The 23,888-nt window shown below is 42.4% G+C and overlaps 1 protein-coding gene across 3 annotated transcripts in view; it reads left to right on the forward strand.

Annotated features, from left to right (window-relative positions):
• Positions 1-19,622, forward strand: part of eif2a (eukaryotic translation initiation factor 2A) — a 61,130-nt gene extending 41,508 nt beyond the window's left edge. For all 3 annotated transcript variants that reach the window (XM_060834544.1, XM_060834546.1, XM_060834545.1), the window contains exons 9-14: positions 3,595-3,711; positions 9,699-10,270; positions 15,626-15,736; positions 15,936-16,052; positions 16,278-16,343; positions 19,149-19,622. In XM_060834544.1, the coding sequence (XP_060690527.1) occupies positions 3,595-3,711; positions 9,699-10,270; positions 15,626-15,736; positions 15,936-16,052; positions 16,278-16,343; positions 19,149-19,214 (1,049 nt within the window). In that variant the 3' untranslated portion in view covers positions 19,215-19,622. The remainder of the gene's footprint in view (positions 1-3,594; positions 3,712-9,698; positions 10,271-15,625; positions 15,737-15,935; positions 16,053-16,277; positions 16,344-19,148) is intronic.
• Positions 19,623-23,888: the final 4,266 nt, after the last annotated feature.

Raw genomic sequence — 23,888 nt, forward strand, 5'->3', positions numbered from 1 at the left:
AATCACAGAGAGGTAAATGTGACTGCAGGGTCAGTGTAGAACTTGGGATATCAGCTTTAATCAATACCTCCATTCGCTTCCATTTTTAATTAGTCTGTCAACAGTTATTTGAACCATAATGGACATTTTGGCCATGTGTCAAACACCATATTCTGTGGCCTACGCCAGAGTGCAAATCATAGAATCCCTTCAATGTGGAAGCAATCCATTGAGCCTAACAAGTCCACATTGACCCTCCGAAGAGCATTTCACCCAGATCCACCCCGTTGCTATAATCTCACATTTCCCATGGATGTCTCACTTAGCCTGCTCCCCTGCACACCCACTATTGGCAATTTAATATGATCAATCCACCAAACCTGCACATCTTTAGACTGCGGGAGGAATAGAGTAGAATATCCTTTATTGTCATGTGTACTCAACTGAGTACAGTCAAAAGTGTAATTGTCACCTTTTATGATGCCATCTTAGGTCCAAAATACCTCGGTAAAAATCTTAGATACAAAAAGCAGTTGCATTACTTTACAGTGATTCATAGTATAAATTAGAAATATGACGTAGTAAAAAGGATAGATATTACAGTCAAATAAATATTAGATTAGATGATTACATTCCCTACAGTATGGAAACAGGCCCTTCGGCCCAACAAGTCCAAACCGACCTTCCGAAGAGTAACCCATCCAGACCCAGTCCCCTACCCTATATTTACCCCTGACTAATGCACCTAACACTATGGGAAATTTAGCATGGCCAGTTCACCTGCTCTGCGCATCTTTTTTGTATTGTGGGAGGAACCCAGAGTACCTCCACATCGACCCTCCGAAGAATAACCCACCCAGACCCATTCCCCCTTACTAATGCACCTAACTCTATAGACAATTTAGCATGATCAATCTACCTAACCTGCACATCTTTGGACTGTGGGAGGAAATCGGAGCACCCGGAGGAAACCCACGCAGACACGGGGAGAATGTGCAAACTCCACTCAGACAGTTGCCCAAGGTGGGAATCGAACCTGGGTCCCTGGTGCTGTGAGGCAACAGTGTTAACCATTGCAGTAGCTCAGCACAGGGGTTTCCACATGTTGTTTGACAGCCCAGCCCAGACCCCAGTCCAACAACCGGTCCTGGTTCGCTCCAAGCTTCCAGTCCACTCTGTACTGGCTTTCAGATGTTCCGAGGTAAGTTTTCTCCAGGACTCGCTTCCCCCTTGCTAGCCTCCGTTCTGGGGAACCGGAGCATCTGGAGTAAATCCATGCAGATGAGGGGAGAATGTGCAAACTCCACAAAGATAGTAACCTAAGGGTGGAATCAGACCTGAGTCCCTGGCATTGTGAGGTACACTTGACCTCCTGGCCATTGATTCCATGCCTCAGCTTAGTAATTGGCTGAAGCTAATTTAGAAGGTATTTGCGATTCTATTTTCCCCAAGATGATGAAAGGATCTTGCCAGGATTTGAGGGTTTGAGCTATAGGGAGAAGCTGACTAGGCTGGAGCTGTTTTCCCTGGAGTGTTGAAAGCTGAGAGGTAACCTTACAGAGGTTTATAAAATCATGAGGGGCATGGTTAGAGTAAATAGGTAAAGCCCTTTCCCTGGGGTGGGGGAGTCCAGAACTGGAGGGCATAGGTTTAGGGTGAGAGTGGAAAGATATAGAAGAGACTTAAGGGGCAACTCTTTCACACAGACAGTGGTACGTGCATGGAATGAGCTGCTAGAGGAAGTGGTGGAGGCTGGTACAATTGCAACATTTAAAAGACATCTGGATGGGTATATGAATATGAAGAGTTTAGAGAGATATAGGCCAAATGCTGCTAAAGGGGACTAGATTAATTTGAGATATCTGGTCAGCATGGACGAGTTGGACCAAAGGGTCTGTTTCCGTGCTGTACATCTCTATAACTGTATGTGATTCAGGCCACACATTTGGTCGGTCTGCAAGACTGCCTAATTCCATTTCATTGTGTATCTCCACTGCTGTCTCAGCTCCTCTGCTGATGAAACCTTCATCCTTAGTTACCTCCAGACTTGACACTGACATTTTTTACAAACCCACCGACTCCCACAGCTACCTGGATTACACCTCTTCCTACCCTATTTCTTGCAAAAATGCCATCCAGTATTCCCAATTCCTCCACCTCCGCTGTATCTGCTCCCAGGAGGACGAGTTCCACCATAGAACACACCAGATGGCCTCCTTCTTCAGAGACCGCAATTTCCCTTCACACATGGTTAAAGATGCCCTCCAACGCATCTCGTCCACATCCCGCACCTCCGCCCTCAGACCACACCTCTCCAACCATAACAAGGACAGAACGCCCCTAGTGCTCACCTTCCACCCTAAAAACCTTCGCATAAACCAAATCATCTGCCGACATTTCCGCCACCTCCAAAAAGACCCCACCACCAGGGATATATTTCCCTCCCCACCCCTTTCCGCCTTCCGCAAAGACCGTTCCCTCTGTGACTACCTAGTCAGGTCCATGCCCCCCTACGACCCACCCTCCCATCCTGGCACTTTCCTCTGCCACTGCAGGAACTGTAAAACCTGTGTCCACACCTCCTCCCTCACCTCTATCCAAGGCCCTAAAGGAGCCTTCCACATCCATCAAAGTTTTACCTGCACCTCCACTAATATCATTTATTGTATCCGTTGCTCCCAATGCGATCACCTCTACATTGGGGAGACTGGGTGCCTCCTAGCAGAGTGCTTTGGGGAACATCTCCTAGATACCCGCACCAATCAACCACACCGCCCCGTGGCCCAACATTTCAACTCCCCCTCCCACTCTGCCGAGGACATGGAGGTCCTGGGCTTCTTTTACCGCCGCTCCCTACCACCAGATGCCTGGAGGAAGAACACCTCATCTTCCGCCTCGGAACACTTCAACCCCAGGGCATCAGTGTGGACTTCAACAGCTTCCTCATTTCCCCTTCCCCCACCTCATCCTAGTTTCAAACTTCCAGCTCAGCACTCTCCTCATGACTTGTCCGACCTGCTTATCTTCTTTTCCACCTATCCACTCCACCCTCTCCTCCCTGACCTATCACCTTCATCTCCTCCCCCACTCACCTATTGTAATCTATGCTACTCTCCCCACCCCCATCCTCCCCTAGCTTATCTCTCCATGCTTCCGGCTCACTGCCTTTATTCCTGAAGAAGGGCTTTTGCCCAAAATGTCGATTTCGCTGCTCGTTGGATGCTGCCTGAACTGCTGTGCTCTTCCAGCACCACTGATCCAGAATCTGGTTTCCAGCATCTGCAGTCATTGTTTTTACCTCCAGACATGGTTACTCCAATTCACAGCTGGCCAGCCTCCCATTTTCCATGAACTTGGACTCTGCTGCTTGTATCTAATTCTGGATTAGTGGTGCTGGAAGAGCACATTAGTTCAGGCAGCATCCAAAGTGAGGGGGTGGTCTGGGGGGATGGTGAAAACTCGGCAGGGCTGGGAGCTGGGATCTGGTATGGGTGTGGAGCTGGGAGTGGGGTCGGAGCCAGTACCTGGAGTGGGTGTGATGGTGGGGGGAATGGGGGTGGAGTCATGAGCAGGAGTGCATGCCTGAGATTACTAATAGCCACTGTCTTTCTTTAGGAACTGCTGTATTGGTAATAGCCAGCACAGATGTCGACAAGTCTGGAGCATCATATTATGGTGAACAAACCCTGCACTATATAGCATCGAATGGAGAAAGTGCATTAGTGCAGCTGCGTATGTATTCTTTTTCCACATTTGTTTTATTAAATATGTTCTGAAAGCTGTTAATGCCTGCTAGTTGGTTGTTTAGTAAATGCAATCAAATTTTTCTTTCTTACGTAAATCTGTTTGTCACACAATAATGTCAAAGATATTTGTTAAAAATTCAGTAATGGGCGCGTATGCATTGCTGGCTGGGCCAGCATTTATTACCGATCCCTAGTTGCCCTTGAAAGGTGGTGGTGAGTATATTTCTTGAAGTGCTACTGTCCACTCGATGGAGGTGACCCACAGTGCAGTTAGGGAGGGAGTTCCAGGATTTTGACCCAGTGATGCTAAATGAAGGGCGATATGTTTCCAAGTCAGGATGGTGTATGGCTTGGAGAGGAGTTTTCAGGTAATGGTGTTCCCATGGATTGGCTATTCTTGTGGCAATGGTGACTGAATTGGAAGGAGCCTTGGTAATTTCTGCAATGTACCTTGTGGATGGTTCATACAGCTGCTACTGAGTATTGGTAATAGGGGAGTGGGTTTTGTAGATATGGTGCCACTCATATGGGCTGCTTTGTCCAGGATGGTGTCAATTTGCTTGAGTGGTTTGGAGCTGCACTCATCCAGACAAGTGAGGGGTATTGCATTACACTCCTGACCTGCAGCTTGTGGATGGTGGACAGGATTTGGGAGAAAGGAGGTGAACTATTTACTGCAGGATTGCCGGCCTCTAATGTGGTAACCACGGTACTTATATGGCTAATCCAGTTCAGTTTCTGATCAGTGATAAGTCCCCAGGATGTAAGGCTGTTGAATGACAAAGTGTGATGATTAGATTCTTTGTTATTGGTATTGGTCATTGCATAGCACTTGTGTGACATGAATGTTACTTGCCAGATGTCTGGAAATTGTCTAGGCCTTCCTGAATTTGGACATGGACTACTTCAGTATCTGAGGGGTAGTGATGGTGGGACATTGTGTGATCATCAACGATCATCCCCACTTTTGACTTTATGATGGAGGCAAGGTTATTGATGAAGCAGCTGAAGATGATTGGGTCTTGGACATGACTCTGAGGAAGGCTGCAAAGATATTCTGAAGCTGAGATGACGAGTCTCTAACAACCACAATCTCTTCCTTTGACTCGCAACAGCAGAGCGTTTTCCCTCTGATTTCGATTGATAGTTTTGCTCAGGCTTCTTGATGCCACACTGAGTCAAATCCAGTCTTGATGTCAAGGGCAGTAACTTGCACCTCAGTGATACTCAGTGATTGGCTGTACAAGTCTCGTATTTGCATGTTATTAGTAGATAACTTATTGGAAAAATAGGGTTATAGAAATCACAAATTTTGAACAATTTGATTTGATTTATTACTGTCATGTACCAAAGTACAATGAAAACTATTATCTTATATGCTTTACAGGCAGATTGTTCTAGACAAGTGTATCAGGGTAACAGGACAGAGTGCAGGATACAATGTTACAGCTGCCAAAAATGCAAAGAGAGATCAATATTAACATTAATAAAGCCCATTCAAAAGTCTGATAACAGTGGGGAAGTTCTTATATGTATACAAGCTTTTATATCTTTGCCCAATGGAGGACGGTGGAAGAGATTATAACTGGGGTGGGAGGGGTCTTTGATTATGTTAATGCTTTCCTGATGCAGTGGCAGTATAGATGAAGTCAGTGGATGGGAAATGGTTTGTGTGATGGATTGGTCTGGGTTCACAACTCTGTCATTTCTTTCGGTCTTGGGAAGGGCAGATGACAAATCAAACTGCTATGCATCTAGATAGGGTGCTTTCTATGTTGCATCTATAAAAATTTGTAAGAGTCTTCATGGACATGCCAAATTTCCTTAGCCTCTTGAGGAAGTAGAGACATTGACTGTAGTATCAACATGGGTGGACCAGGACAGATTTTTAGTGTTCATCACTCCCAGGAACGTGATGTCCTTGGCCACCACCACTTCAGCACCATTGATGCAGACAGGGCGTGCCCTCCACTCTACTTCCTGAAGTCAAGACCAGCTCCTGAGATATCTGTCATCTGTGATGTGCACAACTGAAAATTCTCAGGCATTAGATTTGAAACATTTAGGTTGTTTTGGATTATAATCCAATTCTCTAAAAGGTTAGAAATTGTTAATAGATTGCCATGTCTATTCGAGATCTATTGATAGACAGCATAAAAATTACAACTTCTGCCTGAACGCGTGAGCCTCAAGGTAAGTATTATTTCTTTAATATTCTGGGGAATGGGGTAACCAGCCCTCTCAAACAGAACTGAAGATTGGTCCCTCGAGCATGATTGCACACAACTTGGAAGAGAAACCCTTTGCATTTGTGGTTCAGCTGAGCTGGTTCTGCAGTTAATATTTGCAGTTCCCACCTAACCATCATTCCTAGCTATCTCCTGGCTCAGGCATTGCCTACCTGCTTTGAGAATTTTAATTCTCTCTACTATTAACAGTAACTTTCATGCATTGAGGTTGCAACTTTTAAGGATTCGCTTGGTATGTATTTGTTTTGTTGCTACTACACAATTGCTAATGCTGTCACTTCTTATAACTCACAACATAGTCTGCAGGCATTGCAAAGGCTGCAGTGCACTGCTAGGTGGAAGTAGGTACTGCAGATGCTGGAGATGAGAGTCAAGATTAGAGTGGTGCTGGTAAAGCACAGCAGGTCAGGCGGCATCCGAGGAGCAGGAAAATCAACATTTCGGGCAAAAGCCCTTCATCAGAATGGCTTTTGCTCGAAACGTTAATTTTCCTGCTCGGATGCTGCCTGACCTGCTGCGCTTTTCCAGCACCACACTAATCTTGGCTGCAGTGCGCTGTTGTCATGGTTTCATGATTGCTGACATTTCTGGTTTGTGTTTTATCAGATTTGTTTATTTTATAATTGCATATTTGGTTACAGTTGACATAAAGTGAGTTCTTTCACTAATAGCCATAGGCCATCGTCATTATTCCCTAACAATTCGGCAACATAATGGAAATGGCAGGGTTTAGTGCCAACACTGTGGACTCATTGCATCGAAGGCTGGGTTAAGTGTGTTGATAATAGCATTGTGCTCACTTTTATAGAATGAATGCTGAAACATTTGGAAACTGCAATAAGATCATGTGATCAGCTGTCCAGGAATGTGTGCATTTGAGTTTGGAACACTGTTGTTTTGCTGTTTTTATTCATTATTTGGATGTGGATATTTGCCTGTGGTTTCCCACATGATTATGTTAACTGGGATAAATTATTCTCCACTTCTGAGTTAGATACTTAATTCACTTAATTGTACTGAGGAGAGCAGTCATGAATCAAGTAGAATACTTGGGATATCTTGCTGTGGCAGAGCATTCCTGATTCTACACTTGCATGTAGCCATCTGGGGCCAGGCCTTTTCATATCTCTGATCTTGGGTATTGGGCTGTCTAGTGGAACAGCACAGAAAACAAGAATATAGAACATTACTGTTAAATAAAATGGGACAGGACGCCAAACACAGATGCTAGAATGAGCAAAAGCAAGAATTAGGTACAAGGAGCAGCTGAATGCGGTCATGAAGGAGCACAGATGCTTTATAGATGGATGAGTGATGACAACCTGAATGACTTCCTTATCGTATCTACCCTATGAAATATAATAGAGTCATAGGAATGTACAGCATGGAAACAGACCCTTCGGTCCAACTCGTCCATGCCGACCAGATATCCCAATCCAATCTAGTCCCACCTGCCAGCACCTGGCCCATATCCCTCCAAACCCTTCCTATTCATATACCCATCCAAATGCCTCTTAAATATTGCAATTGTACCAGCCTCCACCACTTCCCTTGGCAGCTCATTCTATACCCATACCACCCTCTGTGTGAAAACGTTGCCTCTTCGGTCTCTTTATATCTTTCCCCTCTCACCCTAAACCTATGCCCTCTAGTTCTGGACTCCCCGATCCCATTTGCCTATTTACCCTATCCATTCTCCTCATAATTTTGTAAATCTCTATAAGGTCACCCCTCAGCCTCTGACGCTCCAGGGAAAACAGCTCCAGCCTGTTCAGCCTCTCCCTATAGCTCAAATCCTCCAACCCTGGCAACATCCTTGTCAATCTTTTCTGAACCCTTTCAAGTTTCACAATATCTTTCTGATAGAAAGGAGACCAGAAATGCACGCAATATTCCAACAGTGGCCTAACCAATATCCTGTACAGCTGCAACATGACCTCCCAACTCCTGTACTCAATACTCTGACCAATAAAGGAAAGCATACCAAACGCCTTCTTCACTATCCTATCTAGCTGCTAGTCCATTTCAGTGCAATATTTTCTATTAATCAGAAAGGCAAAAATAAGAGAAAGTTGCCATGTTGCTTATGAACTTCTTTCCTAATGCTTGTTAGCCAACTTAAGACTTCCAGGACTTTACCATTTGAGTTATCCCTCCAGTTATGTCCCTCCAAAAACTAATGAGCTACTTCCTATTCTCCAATCTACTTCCTCTCCAAAAGAATGGTGTCCACGTTGTATGATATGTCAGAACTTGAGCAGGTGCAAGAGATTAAATATTTTTTCAATTCAATCCAGGAAATGGGTATGACTGGCTGGAACAGCATTTATTGCCCATCCCTAGTTGCCCTTGAGAAGCTGGTGGTGAGCTGCCTCCTTAAACCCCTGTAAGTCTAATAGATTCAGGTATACCCATAATCCTGCAAATCAAGACACTGAGTGACTAGGTGGATCCTTCAGTTGATGGTGTTGCCACGTATTGGCTGTCCTCTCCCTGTTAAATAGACATGGTCGTGGGTTTGGAGGGTGCTATCTTACAGGACTTGGTGAATTGACCTGCTTTTATGCTGTAAATCCCCATAGCTTGATGTGCCTGTATAGTATTTAGTGCAGTTTACTGCTTCTCAAGTTAGTATACCCTTGAATGCAGTACAATTTCCCCAAGCCATTCCAAAGGACTATTATCAAAAAAATTTAGCAGTGAAACACATCAGGACATATTAGGATAAGTGGCCAAAGTCATGGTCAAAGGCATAAGTTTTAAGGAATATCTTAAAAGGGGAGGTAGAGATGGGCCAGTTTAGGGATGAAATTCCAGGCTTTAATATTGAGGTAGCTGAAGGTTCAGCAACCAATGGCAGAGTAATTAAAAATTGAGGGTGTAGAAGAGGTTAGAATTGGAAGAGTGCAGAAATCTCTGAGGGTTGTTGAGGTGAAGAGGGTTCTAGAGATCGGGAGGGGGAAAGGCGTGGCAGAGAATTGAAAATGAGGAAGAGAAGTTTAAAATCAAAGTGTTGCACGACCAAGAGCCATTGTAGGTTAGTGAGCACTGGGTGATGGGTGAAGAACACTTGATGCAATTTAGGAAGGTTTTGGGTGAGCTCAATTTTGTGAAGGGTGTTCGGCATAAGACTGACAGGGAATGCATTGGAATAATGGAATACAGCTGTATAGATTGAAGTAACTTGCATTCGCATTGTGCGTTCTCAGGCCTTTGTCATGCCCACATTGCTTTTCATCTTATGGATTGCTTTTTGAAGTACAATTACTGTTGTTATTTACAAATTTGATGACCAATTGGAACAAAAAAATTCCACAAATAGGTTAATCGATGATCAGATCTTCTGCTCTTAGTTGAGTTTTGAGGGTGTGAATGTTGGTCAGAGTACTGGGAGAGCTCTACACTTTGCCATTGGATCAACTGCACACAGTTAAACTTGCAGGGCCTTCACTTATTCTGGCATTCCCGCATTACTGCAAAAATTGTCAACCTAAATTTATGTTGAACTCTATGAGAAGGCTTGAACGTATGGTCCTGTCTTGAGCAAGAAGGCCAGCACCTCACCAAAATTCCTAATGTCTTCTTTAGTTTAGTATCCATTTTTCTAGGATTACCCCTCTGTGAAGTGCCCTGTTAAAGCCACTATGTGAATGCAAAGCTGTTGTTATTGCCATATTACGCTGGAGTGACAGCATCTTACTGTTGAAACAATTTTCTCTTTCAGCGAAAAATGGCCCAATTTATGATGTAGTCTGGAATCCAAACTCACTTGAATTTTGCGCTGTGTATGGTTTCATGCCTGCCAAAGCTACAGTCTTCAACCATAAGTGTGACCCAGTCTTTGATTTTGGCACTGGGCCTCGGAATGCGGCCTTCTACAGCCCTCAGGGACACATTCTCGTGCTAGCGGGCTTTGGAAACCTCCGAGGACAGATGGAAGTCTGGGACGTAAAAAAATACAAGCAAATTTCTAAGCCCCAAGCTGCTGATACAACCGTCTTCTCATGGTGCCCAGATGGAGAGCACATTGTAACAGCAACCTGCTCACCAAGACTACGGGTTAGCAATGGCTACAAGATCTGGCACTACAGTGGCGCAGTCCGTCATAAAGTTGAAGTGCCAGCAAACTCTGAGCTCTGGGAAGTACAATGGCAGCCTTTTGTAGATGGGGCTTTCCCGGAGAAACCCATCAAATATCAGACCGTTCCTAATGATGTCCCGAGTATTGATGTCAAACCTGCACAAGCTTACAGACCCCCCGCATTGAGAAACAAGCCAATAACAAGCTCAAAACTGGTGAGTGTGGTTCTGTATGTTTGCTTATTTGAATTTGGGTTCCCTTTTTAACATCTATACAACTTTTTATAGTGTTTTTTTTTGCTCTTGCTCTTAATTTGCCATCATCCAGAAGTCTGTTCTGAATATACATTGAAGTCAAATTAATGTTTCAGGACTCAGTGTAAAAATGCCCTACATTCTTCTCCCACCCGAATATTGAACAGCATGCTATGAATTTAGTCGGGAAATAAGAAATGGGAAGTTTGAATTTTAATTCATCTGAACCCTTTCGTTCACTCTGGGTTAAAAGTTGTGGATTCAATCACTCCTGCAAGATTTGATCACTGGCACTTCAGTGCATTTATTAAAAACTTCACCACTACAGGAACAAGGATTTTTGCTGCAGTTAGACATGACATTGGCAAAAGCACACCTGGAATATTGTGTGCAATTTGGTCTCCCTATCTGAGGAAGGATGTTCATGTTATAGGGGGAGTGCCATGAAGGTTTACCAAGTTGATTCCCAGAATAGCAGGACTGATCTATGAGGAAAGATTGAGTCAGTGAGGAATTGTATTCACTGCAGTTCAGAAGAATGAGGGAATATCTCATGGAAACCTATGAATTTGTAACAGTACGAGACAGGTTGGATAGTGGGGAGAGTACAGAACCAGGAATCATAGTTTGAAAGAATAAGGGATAAGCCCTTTGCGACTGAGATATTTCTTCACTCATATTGCGGTGAGCCTTTCGAATTCACTGCAACAGGAAATGATTGAAGCCAAAACATTGTGTTTTCGAGGAGTTAAATGTGGCTGAATGGATATTGGGGAAGCTGGGTAAGTGTATTGAACTCGATGATCAGCCTCAAATGGCCTACTCCTGCTCCTATCTTCTATGTTTCTATCATACCCTCGTTGCTGTTTTGCACAGTCAGCAAAGCAGGGGGTATACACATCACTGTTATAATTTATTTACACCATCAATCACTTATATAACAATGCAATTTTGCCATAATTAAAATTTACCAGTAGAGATCCTTCTCACTCGCATCCTCAACTGATTAAACAGATATTGCAGAGATCACGATAATGCAGTAAACGTCTGGTATTTGAGGTATGTAATTTTTTGCCAGTTAATCGATAATGCCAGTTTAAAGGTACCAGTTAAAACCGAGTTTGCTGTATACACATATATGTGTCATTGTGAGTTAGCCTCAATAAATACAGGATATTTCAACTGTGTATGGAGCACCATGTTCCACGAATCCAAAGAGAGATCTTTGACAGACTTATCTTGTGAGCGATTGCACCAGTTCCTGGTGCTATTCACACCACAGTTAAGACTGCTGCTTTCTTTCTGATTTTTAGCATCCAGGAGTTTAAAATGCAGACCTGGAAAACTTCTTGCATTGTTAAGTTTGCCATACCCAGTATTCAAGTAATTCATTTACACTTCTTTATCTTTTGAATTGAAATGAGTTGAAGAGGTACTCACCTTTAATACCTTGTACTGCATTATCCTTAGAATGTCAGTTTTAAGACTGATGCAAGCAAAGCAGTGGATGTTGTCCAAATGGACTTCAGCAAGGTGTTTGATAAGGTTTTACATGGTAGACTGGTTAGCAAGGTTAGATCACATGGAATCCATGTGAGTGAGAGCTAGCCATTTGGATACAAAATTGGCTTAAATGTTGGAGGCAGAGGGGGCTGGTAAAGTGCTGTTTCTCAGACTGGAGGCCTGTGACCAGTGGTGTGCCACAAGGATCAGTCCTGGATCCACTGCTGTTTGTCATTTATATAAGTCATTGGGATGTGAATATAAGAGGAATGGTTGGTAAGTTTGCAGATGACACCGAAATTGGTGCTGTAGTGAACAGTGAAGAAACACTGTTATCTCAGAACACAACAGGATGTTAATCAGATGGGCCAATGGGCTGAGGAGCGGCAGATATAGTTTAATTTAGATAAATGTAGGGTGTTGCATTTTAGTAAGGCAAATCAGGGCAGGATTTATACACTTAATGCTAGGGTCTTGGGAAGTGTTGCAGAACAAAGAGACCTTGAGGTGCATGTTCATAGTTTCTTGAAGTGGAGTCCCACATAGATAATGAAGAAGGTATTTAGCCTTTATTGGTCTTTGCATTGAGTATAGGAATAGGGATGTTATGTTGCGGCTGTACATAACACTGGTTAGACCACTTTTGGAATATTCCATTTAGTTCTGGTCTCCCTACAATAGGAAAGATGTTGTGAAACTTGAAAGGGTTCAGAATAGATTTACAAGGATGTTGCCAGGGTTGGAGGGTTTGAGCTATAGGGAAAGGCTGAACAGGCTGGGGCTGTTTTCCCTGGAGCGTTGGAGGCTGAGGAGTGACCTTACAGAGATTTATAAAATCATGAGGGGCATGGATGGAGTGAAAAGCCAAGGTCTTTTTCCCAGAGTGGAGGAGTCCAAAACTAGAGAACATAGATTTAAGGTGAGAGGGGAAAGATATGAAAGGGACCTAAGGGGTAACATTTTCACACAGAGGGTGGTGCATGTATGGAATTAGCTGCAAGAGGAAGTGGTGAAGGCTGGAACAATTACAACATTTCATAGGCATTTGGATGGGTACATGAATAGGAAGTTTTAGAGGGATATGGGCCAAATGCTGGCAAATGGGACGAGATTAATTTAGAATATTTGGTTGGCATGGACTGTTTGCACCCAAATGGTCTGTTTCTGTGCTGTACATCTTTATGACTCTAATGTAATCAGCAGGTATTAAGCAGAATCACATAATCATAGTTAATGATATAGAAATAAATTCTGTGGATTGGAAACTACCTGAAGAGCTAGGTAATGCCTTTCTTTTAGCTCCTGGTTCCTGGATTCATGTACCATCTCAAGCTGATGAGGATGATCACATCAGCATTCAAGTACTTAATGTACATCACCTGGACCGTGTGAAACAGTGAGCCTTGGGAACCAACTAATTTAAACAAGAGGACTTGATCCCATTTGCCCTTGTTCTTCTTACTCACTGGCTTGACCAGTTTGCATTTGGCCATTGTCGAGTTCTGAATATGGCTGTTTTAAGCTTGTTAGCTCATTGATAGATGAATTCTAAATTAGAACACCCAAGTTCTGTTGATATCCTAATTTAAAATGCATAAAATTGATTTGAATTTATATGTGAGTTAAAGAGCTCAGTGAAGTATACCTATAATGATCCATAAAAACATGGACATAATTGATTTCACTCTAAGGCTATCATGTAGACCGGTGCTAAATGTCAAGTTAGTCAATTCATGCAAAGGCTGTATTTTGCCATGTCTCAGTGGGACTAGTTATGTTTTATATCATAAAGATAGCCCATAACTCTACACATTTTAATTCCTCTGTGAGGGAAATATCAAGCCTTTCCTCATCCTGTTGAATATATTTAAGAGAATATATTATGTTGAATATATCTTCAAGTGATAAATAAGAACATTAAAAGTAGATGCAGGAGTTAATCCTTCGATTCAGGCTTTGCTCTTCAGTGAGATCGAGGCTGATACTGGTTTTGTTTCCCATTTCATGCCCATTTTACTTGATCCCCTTACTAAATTTTGCCAGTCTCTGTTCTGACTGTTTTCAGCAACTAAGTTCCCGAGGATAGAAAATTTGCACTGTTTGCTGAATGAAGGTATTTCTCCTCATCATAAACCGACACTTTTCACAGTTTCTTGGTGCATGTGACAGTAATAAATTAAATCATCTCAGTTCTAAATGTTCACTTATTCTGAAACATTAGGCTGTTTGCAATTTTCGAGCCAGAGGAAACGAGCATCGACGTCTCCTCTGTCAACTGCTTGGATATTTGAATGAGATGACCTCTTATTCTTCAAACTCCAAAGATTGGACTCAATCTCTCCTCCCAGTAAAAATGAGCAAGGAAAACCATTAAAAGTTGTTCCTGTTCCTTCAAAAGTCTTTTGTTCAAAATGTAAAAATGCATACATTTTTAATCTTAATAAAAGTTCTCTCTCCTCCTGCCTTGCTGATCTTATCTCAGACGACAGTATTTCAATTGACTTAAATGCACTTGAGCAGGAATTGGAAAATAACTAAGGGTTTACATCCCTGATCTCAATCTAGACACTGCTCTTTAGTAGTATGTCTGTTGAGGGCAGGATCTAATTTTGCAATAATGCAGCCCATGGCTATTTAACATGCTGACATTCAATGTTAAAATTTCTCCATGTTCATGAAAGCAAGGTGCTGGGTCCTGTCTAGGGGAAGGAAGGACATTTGATGGATTTGAAATGAATTTGGTAACATTTGTTGCATAGCTTGCTAAGTGGGGAGAAATGTTGTGTACTGTGAACCGTAAATTTGTGAGTGCAAAATGAGCATATGTAAGATTTAAACCAAAGATTGCTGATTGTACATTGATTAAATGTTTATTTATAATGTTGTGGTTCTGTTCGCCGAGCTGGGAATTTGTGTTGCAGACTTTCGTCCCCTGTCTAGGTGACATCCTCTGTGCTTGGGAGCCTCCTGTGAAGCGCTTCAGTGATCTTTCCTCCGGCATTTGTAGTGGTTTGTATCTGCCGCTTCCGGTTGTCAGTTCCAGCTGTCCGCTGCAGTGGTCGGTATATTGGGTCCAGGTCGATGTGCTTATTGATTGAATCTGTGGATGAGTGCCATGCCTTTAGGAATTCCCTGGCTGGTCTCTGTTTGGCTTGTCCTGTAATAGTAGTGTTGTCCCAGTCGAATTCATGTTGTTTGTCATCTGAGTGTGTGGCTACTAAGGATAGCTGGTCGTGTCGTTTCGTGGCTAGTTGATGTTCATGGATGCGGATCGTTAGCTGTCTTCCTGTTTGTCTATGTAGTGTTTCACTTCAGCACACCAAACACTACATAGGACAAACAGGAAGACAGCTAATGATCCGCATCCATGAACACCAACTAGCCACGAAACAACACGACCAGCTATCCTTAGTAGCCACACACGCAGATGACAAGCAACATGAATTCGACTGGGACAACACTACTATTACAGGACAAGCCAAACAGAGACCAGCCAGGGAATTCCTAAAGGCGTGGCACTCATCCACAGATTCAATCAATAAGCACATCGACCTGGACCCAATATACTGACCTCTGCAGCGGACAACCGGAAGTGGCAGATTCAAACCACTGCAAATGCCGGAGGAAAGATCACAGAAGCACTTCACAGGAGGCTCCCAAGCACTGAGGATGTCACCGAGACAGGGGACGAAACATCTGCAACACAAATTCCCAGCTCAGCGAACAGAACCACACCAACGAGCACCCGAGCTACAAATCTTCGCACAAACTTACACCTGCATATCGTGTATAACCTATTTTCTTTCCAACCAGCATGAGGAGGAGCCACCTCAGAACATGAAACCACAAACTGCAGATAAGCAACTTTCAAAAGCTGCTCTTAAAAATCAAAAGAAACGAGAGGCTCGGAAGGCAGCAAAACAGGTATTTTCACACGCCATCTCAATCACCTCAAATCACCCTCGCAACATCTGCTACTTCCCTAACCTATCAGAGTCACTTTTCTTTGTGGTTCCAAATTGTTAAGGGCTTGGCTTTACAAAAGCATTTGGGAGTGCGAGCAGATATTGTTGATATTAATGACCCTTCTTCCCGCTCCCTCCCCCACCCCCACCCACTGCAGGAGAGCAAGTCAGACATTACACATGAAGCACCATCTGACCCAGAACCTAGAGCTGTACAGTGTTCTGAGGGGCACGGTGACCCAGAAGTCGATAAGAAAATTAAGAACATCAAAAAAGTAAGCTTTCAGGAAGATGTGTGGGGCTGGTGGGGGAGAAGACAAACAGCAAAACAAGTCAGTGTGTGTATGTTGATGTTTCCATTTTGATTAATGAATTAAAAATATTTTTCCTATTTTTGCAGTAAAACCATGTTTGCACTTCCATTTATCACAGAAATGGGTTTGATCACATCGCAAAGCCTTTGACTGCTCACCACTTAACAAAGGACATTTTTGTTGCAGAAACTTAAAGCAATTGAACAACTAAAAGAACAAGAAGCATCTGGCAAGCAACTAGAAAAAAACCAGGTACTGAAAAAGTTAATGGTTTCTATCTAGGGGTTTGCATGCAGCTGGCAAATAGCCAAGTACCAAACAATTCTCTGTTCATTCCGTGCTCTCATTTGGATGCCATCTACAAGTCTCTGTTCTCTGTCCCAGCGATCTCTGAAGGGTTTGGTGTGCTGAAGTGAAACTCAGAAATCAAACAGTAGATCTGTCAGTAAATGATGAGAGAAATCAGAAGTTGGGAGTTTGTTTTTCTCCTTTCCTCAGACAGTCCTGAAGATTGAAGATATTTGCTACCACTTTGGTTCGATGGGTTCTGAAATGTGTTTATGACCAAGGCTGGAGGAGTACATTGACTCTCTCAAGTCCTTCTCCTACACAGGTCGCAACATAAATTTAATGGTCAATTGTACACTTGCTTTATATCAAATCTTGAACAATGAGACCAACCAATCAGTAATCATAAAATTGAGTATTACCAAACCAGACACACTTTGTCAAAAGTTTACACTTTGTACTAATCAGGATAATTCACAAAATATATAAAAATAAAGGAAAAAGAACGTATAGTGCATGGGAGTGCTAGTTGTTCAATAAGTGGACACCTGTTTGATAAAAACACTGTCATGGAGAATGCACCTGTTAATGACCAGGGTTTGTTTAAAAGCAGTAGCGACATAGTGCCTCCATTAACAGGATGCTGCTAAAAACACATTCTGTCTGTATCACAAATTAATAATGTGGCGTATGAATTTCAGTGCCATTGCAATGCTGGGGTGCAGGACATATGTTGCAAAGACTGGCAGCTTGTGTAAAACAACATACTGATGCAAACAGCACTAATAGCATCCTGTTTTGACTGTTCTCAACTAGTAAGGTACTGACTGTACTTAACCAGACGGCACTTGCAAAATTCTCAACATTAAATGCGATTGCACACTTGGACAATATTTGCAGGATAATCCCAAGTGTAAGAATTATACTGATAGTCAGTTTAGCATTGACATTCTGGCTTGCTTCTATTGAAAGCTGCATGTATTAACACATAGGCCCCTGTTCCTTTACAGACAGAACGAACATGTACGTGCATTCTGCCTGTTTCAACTCAACAAGGGTCATTCACTGGTTTATTTTTCAGAGCAATGCATTGACCAATCAGCATTAATCTGACTTACTTAAACAAATCCTAGCAGTTACAAATGTTGACTAAAGTTCAAATTGAAATCTTGATCCAAAAGGATCTCCATCAGAAATCCATATTGAAAAAAGAACCTGGTTAACTTCTCATCAATTAATTTAGCAGTGATTGTTCACAAGTGTGTAGTCTCCAGAAATCTAGTAGCAGATTAGTAAAAATATATAGGTGTCCTGTTTGTTTTTATTAAAGGTCCAACATAGTCCACTAAATGGTTTATGAAGAACTGGTATGGAAATTAGAGGTACCAGATTAACTGTTTTCCCACCATCTGGCAAATGTGGCACCATGTCCTTGTGAAGACCTGACCAGTGTAAATATCTACCTACATGTTCTTGGGGGCTTCCAGATTCCCATGTCTTGCCCTAGCAACTTCCTGAGCTATTTGACAGTATTTGAGGTGGTACCACCAGCTGGTGAACTGCCATTCCACTCTTGGTTCTTTTGTCTGTGAGGAGATCTCCACTTCCTCATCAGAATCACATTTTTATTACAGTACTATTCTGGCATGCCGCCTTCTTCTTCAGCTTAAGTTAAAACCAGTTGGGCTACTTAATTCTGCCCTGGTTTGGCCTGTTCAATTGGAGGAGAATTACTGAACATTTCTCTCGGATTTTCCAAATCCCCAAAGAAATGTTCAGATAGCCAAATTATGTCTTTGAATACCAACTTGACCTTCAGTTATGGTCTTTGTTGAGTCATTGCTTAGGTCACGAAGCTTGAAGGAAACATCTCTGGAACTTCTTCCTGTAATTGCTCTGTCTCTTTGACCTCATGTGATCTTTCCATAACTACTGGAGAAAGCATTACCTTTTCTCCAACCAGATCGTTCTCCAGGGGTAGGTTGACTCTACCTACAGATATACTATGGACAACTCTTACAGTTACTTTTCCAGGCAATAAGTCACAATCTAGGTGCACCCTCTCCAGAGGGACAGGTGTATACTCTCCACTGATACTATTCACTTGGCAATTATGTCACACTGCCTGTTTGAAAAGCCATACCTTTCCCCAGCAAGACTTTGGTTGCCGTCTGCATCCTTGAAAAGAATTCCCTGGAACTCTCATTATTGTCACAGCTGTATTTATACTTTATCCCACAGAGCAATCAATGTGTTTGTTTACTCTGTCTTTCTCTGCATTGATCTTGTGTGCATGACAATGTGGAATATCGGACTAGATTTATTTAGGATATCTAGTCAGTTTGGGCGAGTTGGGCCAAAGAGTCTGTTTCCGTGCTTTATATTTCGATGACTCTAAGTCACATGATTTACCCTATAACTTCCAGCAGTCTGCATGATGCTGTCTTACCCTGTGACAATGAAAATCTTCTATCCTTCTTAGCTTTGTGGCGGTAACGGGTAAGGGATAGGAGTCTTGTTCCTAATCTTCACTTTCACAACATGTGCATGTTACCATCTTGGTTGAGACTAACTTGTTCTGAGTAGATTAAGATCAAATCTTGGACTTTTCTGGGTTTTTTTTCAACTCTAAGCTAGGTAATTGCCCATTTAAGCTGCTAGAGGGAGTCAAATTCAGCTTTTCTTGATTTGAACTATTCTGCTGACGTGGTTATATTAGCATTATTGCTATGAACTGATTTCTTTGACTACACGCCTCTCTATTTACAGCTGGAGAAAATACTGAAAGAAGATGCTCTTTTGAAGGAGCTTGAAGACCTGGAATTGGGCCTGTAAATATACCAAGATGATCACAATACCTGGTTTCATTTGTTATTGGAAAATTATTTTCATTGTGAATTTATGTGATTGAAATCCAATACTGTACTATGCAATGTAAAAGATTTGGACAGTGTTAAAATAAATGATGATACAAGAATATAAAAAAAAGTTTATTGGAAGTAAAATATACTACTTTGGTGCGATAGTCAAAAACTTGTATTTCAGTTCAAGAAAAGGAACTTTTAATTTTTTGTACTTTCTTGCAAATTTAGCACCTCTTATCAATTTTACAGCCAATAAAGTAATTTTCAGTGTATCTGTTGTTGAAACATAGGTGAATGAGGCAGCCAATTTGTACACAAAGACCCCACAAACAGCAATGAATTGCTGATCAAATAATCTGTTTTGATTGAAGGTGGAATGCTGGTCAGGATATGAAGAAGAGCTTTCATATCTGTTGCTTCAAACAGTGTGGGGTACATGGGGAGTGGTGGGGTGGGAGCGAGGGAGCAGCGATGATAATGCACGTGGTAAAATGGCTACAGCGATACTGTAGGCTTTAGTTGAAATATTCTAGGAAGATTCCAACAACTTCAAGGTTCCAACAAATTGGAAAACTGACAATATGACGCCCCTGTTCAAAAATAAAGAGAAAGCAGCAGTTAGCCTAGTCAAAAGTGAAGACTGTAGGTGCTGGAGACCAGAGTCTAGATTAGAGTGGTGCTGGAAAAGCACAGCAGGCCAGGCAGCATCCAAGGAGCGGGAAAATCAACGTTTCGGGCAAAAGCCATCCTGATAAAAGGCTTTTGCCCAAAACATCAATTTTGCTGCTCCTTAGATGCTGCCTGACCTGCTGTGCTTTTCCAGCACCACTCTAATCTAGAGCAGTTAGCCTAGTATCTCTCTTCGGAGAAATGCCAGAGTCCACTATTAAGGAGGAAATTGAACATCTATAAAAGCTTAACACAACAGAGTCATCGTGGTTTTATGAAAAGTAAATGAAGTTTAACAAATTTCCTGAGATTCTCTAAGCATATAACAAGCAGCGTTGATTAAGAGGAACCAGCAGATGAAGTGCATTTTGGTTTCCAGAAGGCTTTCAATAAAGTGTTACATAAAAGATTATTGCACAAGATATAAGCTCATGGTATTTGGAGAAATGTATTAGCATGGATTGAGGATTGGTTAACACACAGAGTACAGAAAGTTGGGATTAATGGCTGTTTTTCAGATTGGAAAGATGTATCTAGTTGACTGCAAGAAGCTTCAGTTCCCGGAGCTCAACTGTTTACTATCCATAGAAGTAATTTGGAGGGTGCGCAGGATGTAATGTATTCATATTTACTGATGATACAAAAATAGGTGGGAGGGCATATTATAATCAGAATGTAAGAAATCTGCAAGGGAATATAGAAGGGTTGAGTGAGTGGGCAAAAGCCTAGCTACAGGTCACTTTTGGAATGCTGTATGTAATTCTAGTCTCCCTGCTATAAGAAAGATTTTGTAAAACTTGAAAGGGTTCAGAACATATTCACAAGGGTGTGGCCAGGCGGAGGGTTTGAGCTATAGGCAGAGGCCGACTAAGCTGTGGCTATTTTCGCTGGGGTGTCAGAGGCTGAGGGATGACCTTACAGAGATTTATAAAATTATGAGGGGCATGGATAGAGTGAATAGACATGGTCTTTTCCCCTGGATGGGGAAGCTCAAAACTAGGAGGCATAGAGTGGGAAAGACTTAAAAGGGATCCATGGGGCAATGTTTTCACATAGTGAGTGGTGCATGTATGGAATGAGCTGCCAGAGGAAGTGGTGGAAGCTGGTACAATGACAGTATTGAAAAGGTATCTGGGTGAGTATATGAATAGGAAGAGTTCAGAGAGATTTGGACAACATGTTGGCAAATAGGACTAGATTAATTTAGGATACCTGGTTGGCATGGACAAGTTGGACTGAAGGATCTGTTTCCATGCTGTACATCTCTATGACTCAATGTAGTTTAATGTAGGAAAGTTTGGGAAGAAAAATCTAAAAGCAGGAGGTGAGGCCTGGGGCAGATCAGTCATGATCCTATTGAATGGTGAAAAGACCTTGAAAGACTGAGTTGTCGACTTCTGTTCTTTCTTACATTCTCACTATGATCTAGCTGAGTGGCAGAATAGGCTCGATGGTTGACTGCCCAGTCCTATTACTGTATTCTGAAGGGCATTTACAAATGTGCATATAATCTAGTCTGACCAGCAGTTCGTAGATTGCATGACCAAACTGTAAAAACAAGTTGCTTCCTTCATAAGCAGGAACCAGTCTGCATCATTAGCAAGTCATGGATACTCATTTACACCCTACACCACCAGAATTTTGTTGGTGGGCCCAACTTTGAAAACCAGGGAGTGTGTTCACAACCCAACTACATATGAAACATGTACCAACTGGCGTTATTTTTATTTTGTCCAAGCTCAGTTGAGTATAAATGTCTTCAATTCTTCTCCCCAGCATAACCACTTGTTGACAAATGCTGACAGTGTTAGAGGTGAAACCTGTATACGTTAATCAGCTCAGTCATGTTCAATGTAGCTTGTTATTGTTAACCATTCAGATTGTTTGGGGTGAAACCTGATCAATCAAGGCAATCACTGGCTGACTGTAACAAATCTAAGCAGGGCAGAACTCAAAAGTGCACTTAGCTCAAAAGCGCATCTTTTGTGGATGTGTCCTTTTCCCATTAAAGTGTGCAGTGAAAAGCTATAAGATGAGCATATTGTATAGTTATGTTGAGAAACCAGGTGGTATGTGATCTGTTGAATATTGTAGCTTGTTTTATGTTTTACATGTGTACCCTGACAAATGTGACTGGGTTAGTACCACTGTGGTGCTAGGAGTGCTCCATTGATTGTAATGAAGTGGCAGACATTGATTGCACATGAGGCATCTGATGGAGTTACCCGACATGCAGCCTCCTATTTGACAGTCCTCTGCCATAGCAACTTTACAATGCCAGCTCTCATTCATATGGAGTTAGGACCACAGTTGATGTGAAGCAGACTTCAGTGGAGTCAGATGGAGGCCGAGTGAATGTGCTGCTGGAAATTTGGTTCAAGATGGAATTTGATGCAAAGGGGAAACATGTGCTTTAACTCAAGTTTATTGAAATAAGTAAACATTTTTAAGTGAGAGGTGAGTGGGAGAATTTGAAAGGCATGAAATTCACTAAAGATCCTTAGACAGCACTTTCCAAATCCACAACCACTTTCATTGAGAAGGGCAAGGGCAGCAGGCACTTAGGAAGGCCACCACCTGCAAGTTCCAAGCCACTCACCACCCTGACTTGGAAATACACCATGTTCCTTCTCAGTCGTTGGGTCAAAATCCTAGAATTCCTTCCCTACCAATATTGTGGGTCAACCCACAGCAAGTGGACTGCAGCGATTCAAGAAAGCAACTCACCATCACCTTCTCAAGGGCAAATAGGGATGGGCTATCAATGCTAGCCAGCCAGCGATGCCCAAGTCCCACAAGTGAATAAAAAAAAATGAAGTCACCTGCAGTGAGACCACCAAAGGAGTGATGTCATGAACTGCAGCGTCATCTAGTTGTCGGGAAAGAAGGTGATTTTATTCACTTACTGGATGTGGGCTTCTCTGGCAACATTTATTGCCTATCCCTAGTTGCCCAGAAGACATTTAAGAGTCAACCACAATGCTGTGGATCTGGAGTCACATGTAGACCAGACCAGGTTTGGACAGACGTTTCCTTCCTAAATTGATATTCTTGAACAAGGTGGGTTTTTCTGACAATTGACAATGGTTTTATGATTGCCATTAGACCGTTGATTCCAGATCCTTTATTGAATTCCACCATCTGCCATGATGGGATTTTCGTCCAGTTTCCCAAAACATTCGCTGAGTTTCTAAATTAATAGTCCAGCGATACTACCACTAGGCTATCACTTCCTACAGATTCAGGTATTCAGGTTCTAAAACTTGATATTGAGTCCTTAAGGCTATAGAATCTCCAGGCAAAAGTGAGATGTTGTACCTCCAGCTTGCACTGAACCTGATTGGTGCGTTGCACCAAGAGTGAGACAGAAATCTCGGCATGGGAACTTGGTAGTGTGCTGAATTGGCAGGCAACTGGAAGCTCTGGTCATTTTTACAACTAGAATGTAGGTGTTCTGCACTTTGCTCCCCAAGTCTGTGTTTTGTCTCCCCAATGTACAAAAGACCACATTGTGAGCAGCCTCCCAATTCAGAACTGGAAGTCTGCACACTTCTTGCCGTTGCTGAAATCCATGGTTCTCAATTTTTTTTTTGGAAATCCAAGCACACCACATCTACCAGTTCCCCTTCATACACCTTGTTGTCAACCCAGTTAACTGGAACTTTTTGAACCACATAAATGCCAGGCAATGACCATCTCTAATAAAAGACAATCTACCACCACTCCTTGACGTTCAATGAATCCCCCACTGGGTGTTATCATTGACCAGAAACTCAAGTGGACTCACCACATAAACACAGAGCAGGTCAGAGGTGAGAATATTGAAGCGAGTAACTCATCTCCTGACTCCCCAAAGCCTGTCCACCATGTACCAATCAGGTGTGCAATTAAATACTCCCTGGACAGGTACAGCTCCAATAACATTAAAGAAACTTGATTGGCACCACATCCTCAAGCATCCATTCCCTCTACCACT

Source organism: Hemiscyllium ocellatum, chromosome 13, assembly GCF_020745735.1.
Source record: "Hemiscyllium ocellatum isolate sHemOce1 chromosome 13, sHemOce1.pat.X.cur, whole genome shotgun sequence".
NCBI classification, from domain to species: Eukaryota; Metazoa; Chordata; class Chondrichthyes; order Orectolobiformes; family Hemiscylliidae; genus Hemiscyllium; species Hemiscyllium ocellatum.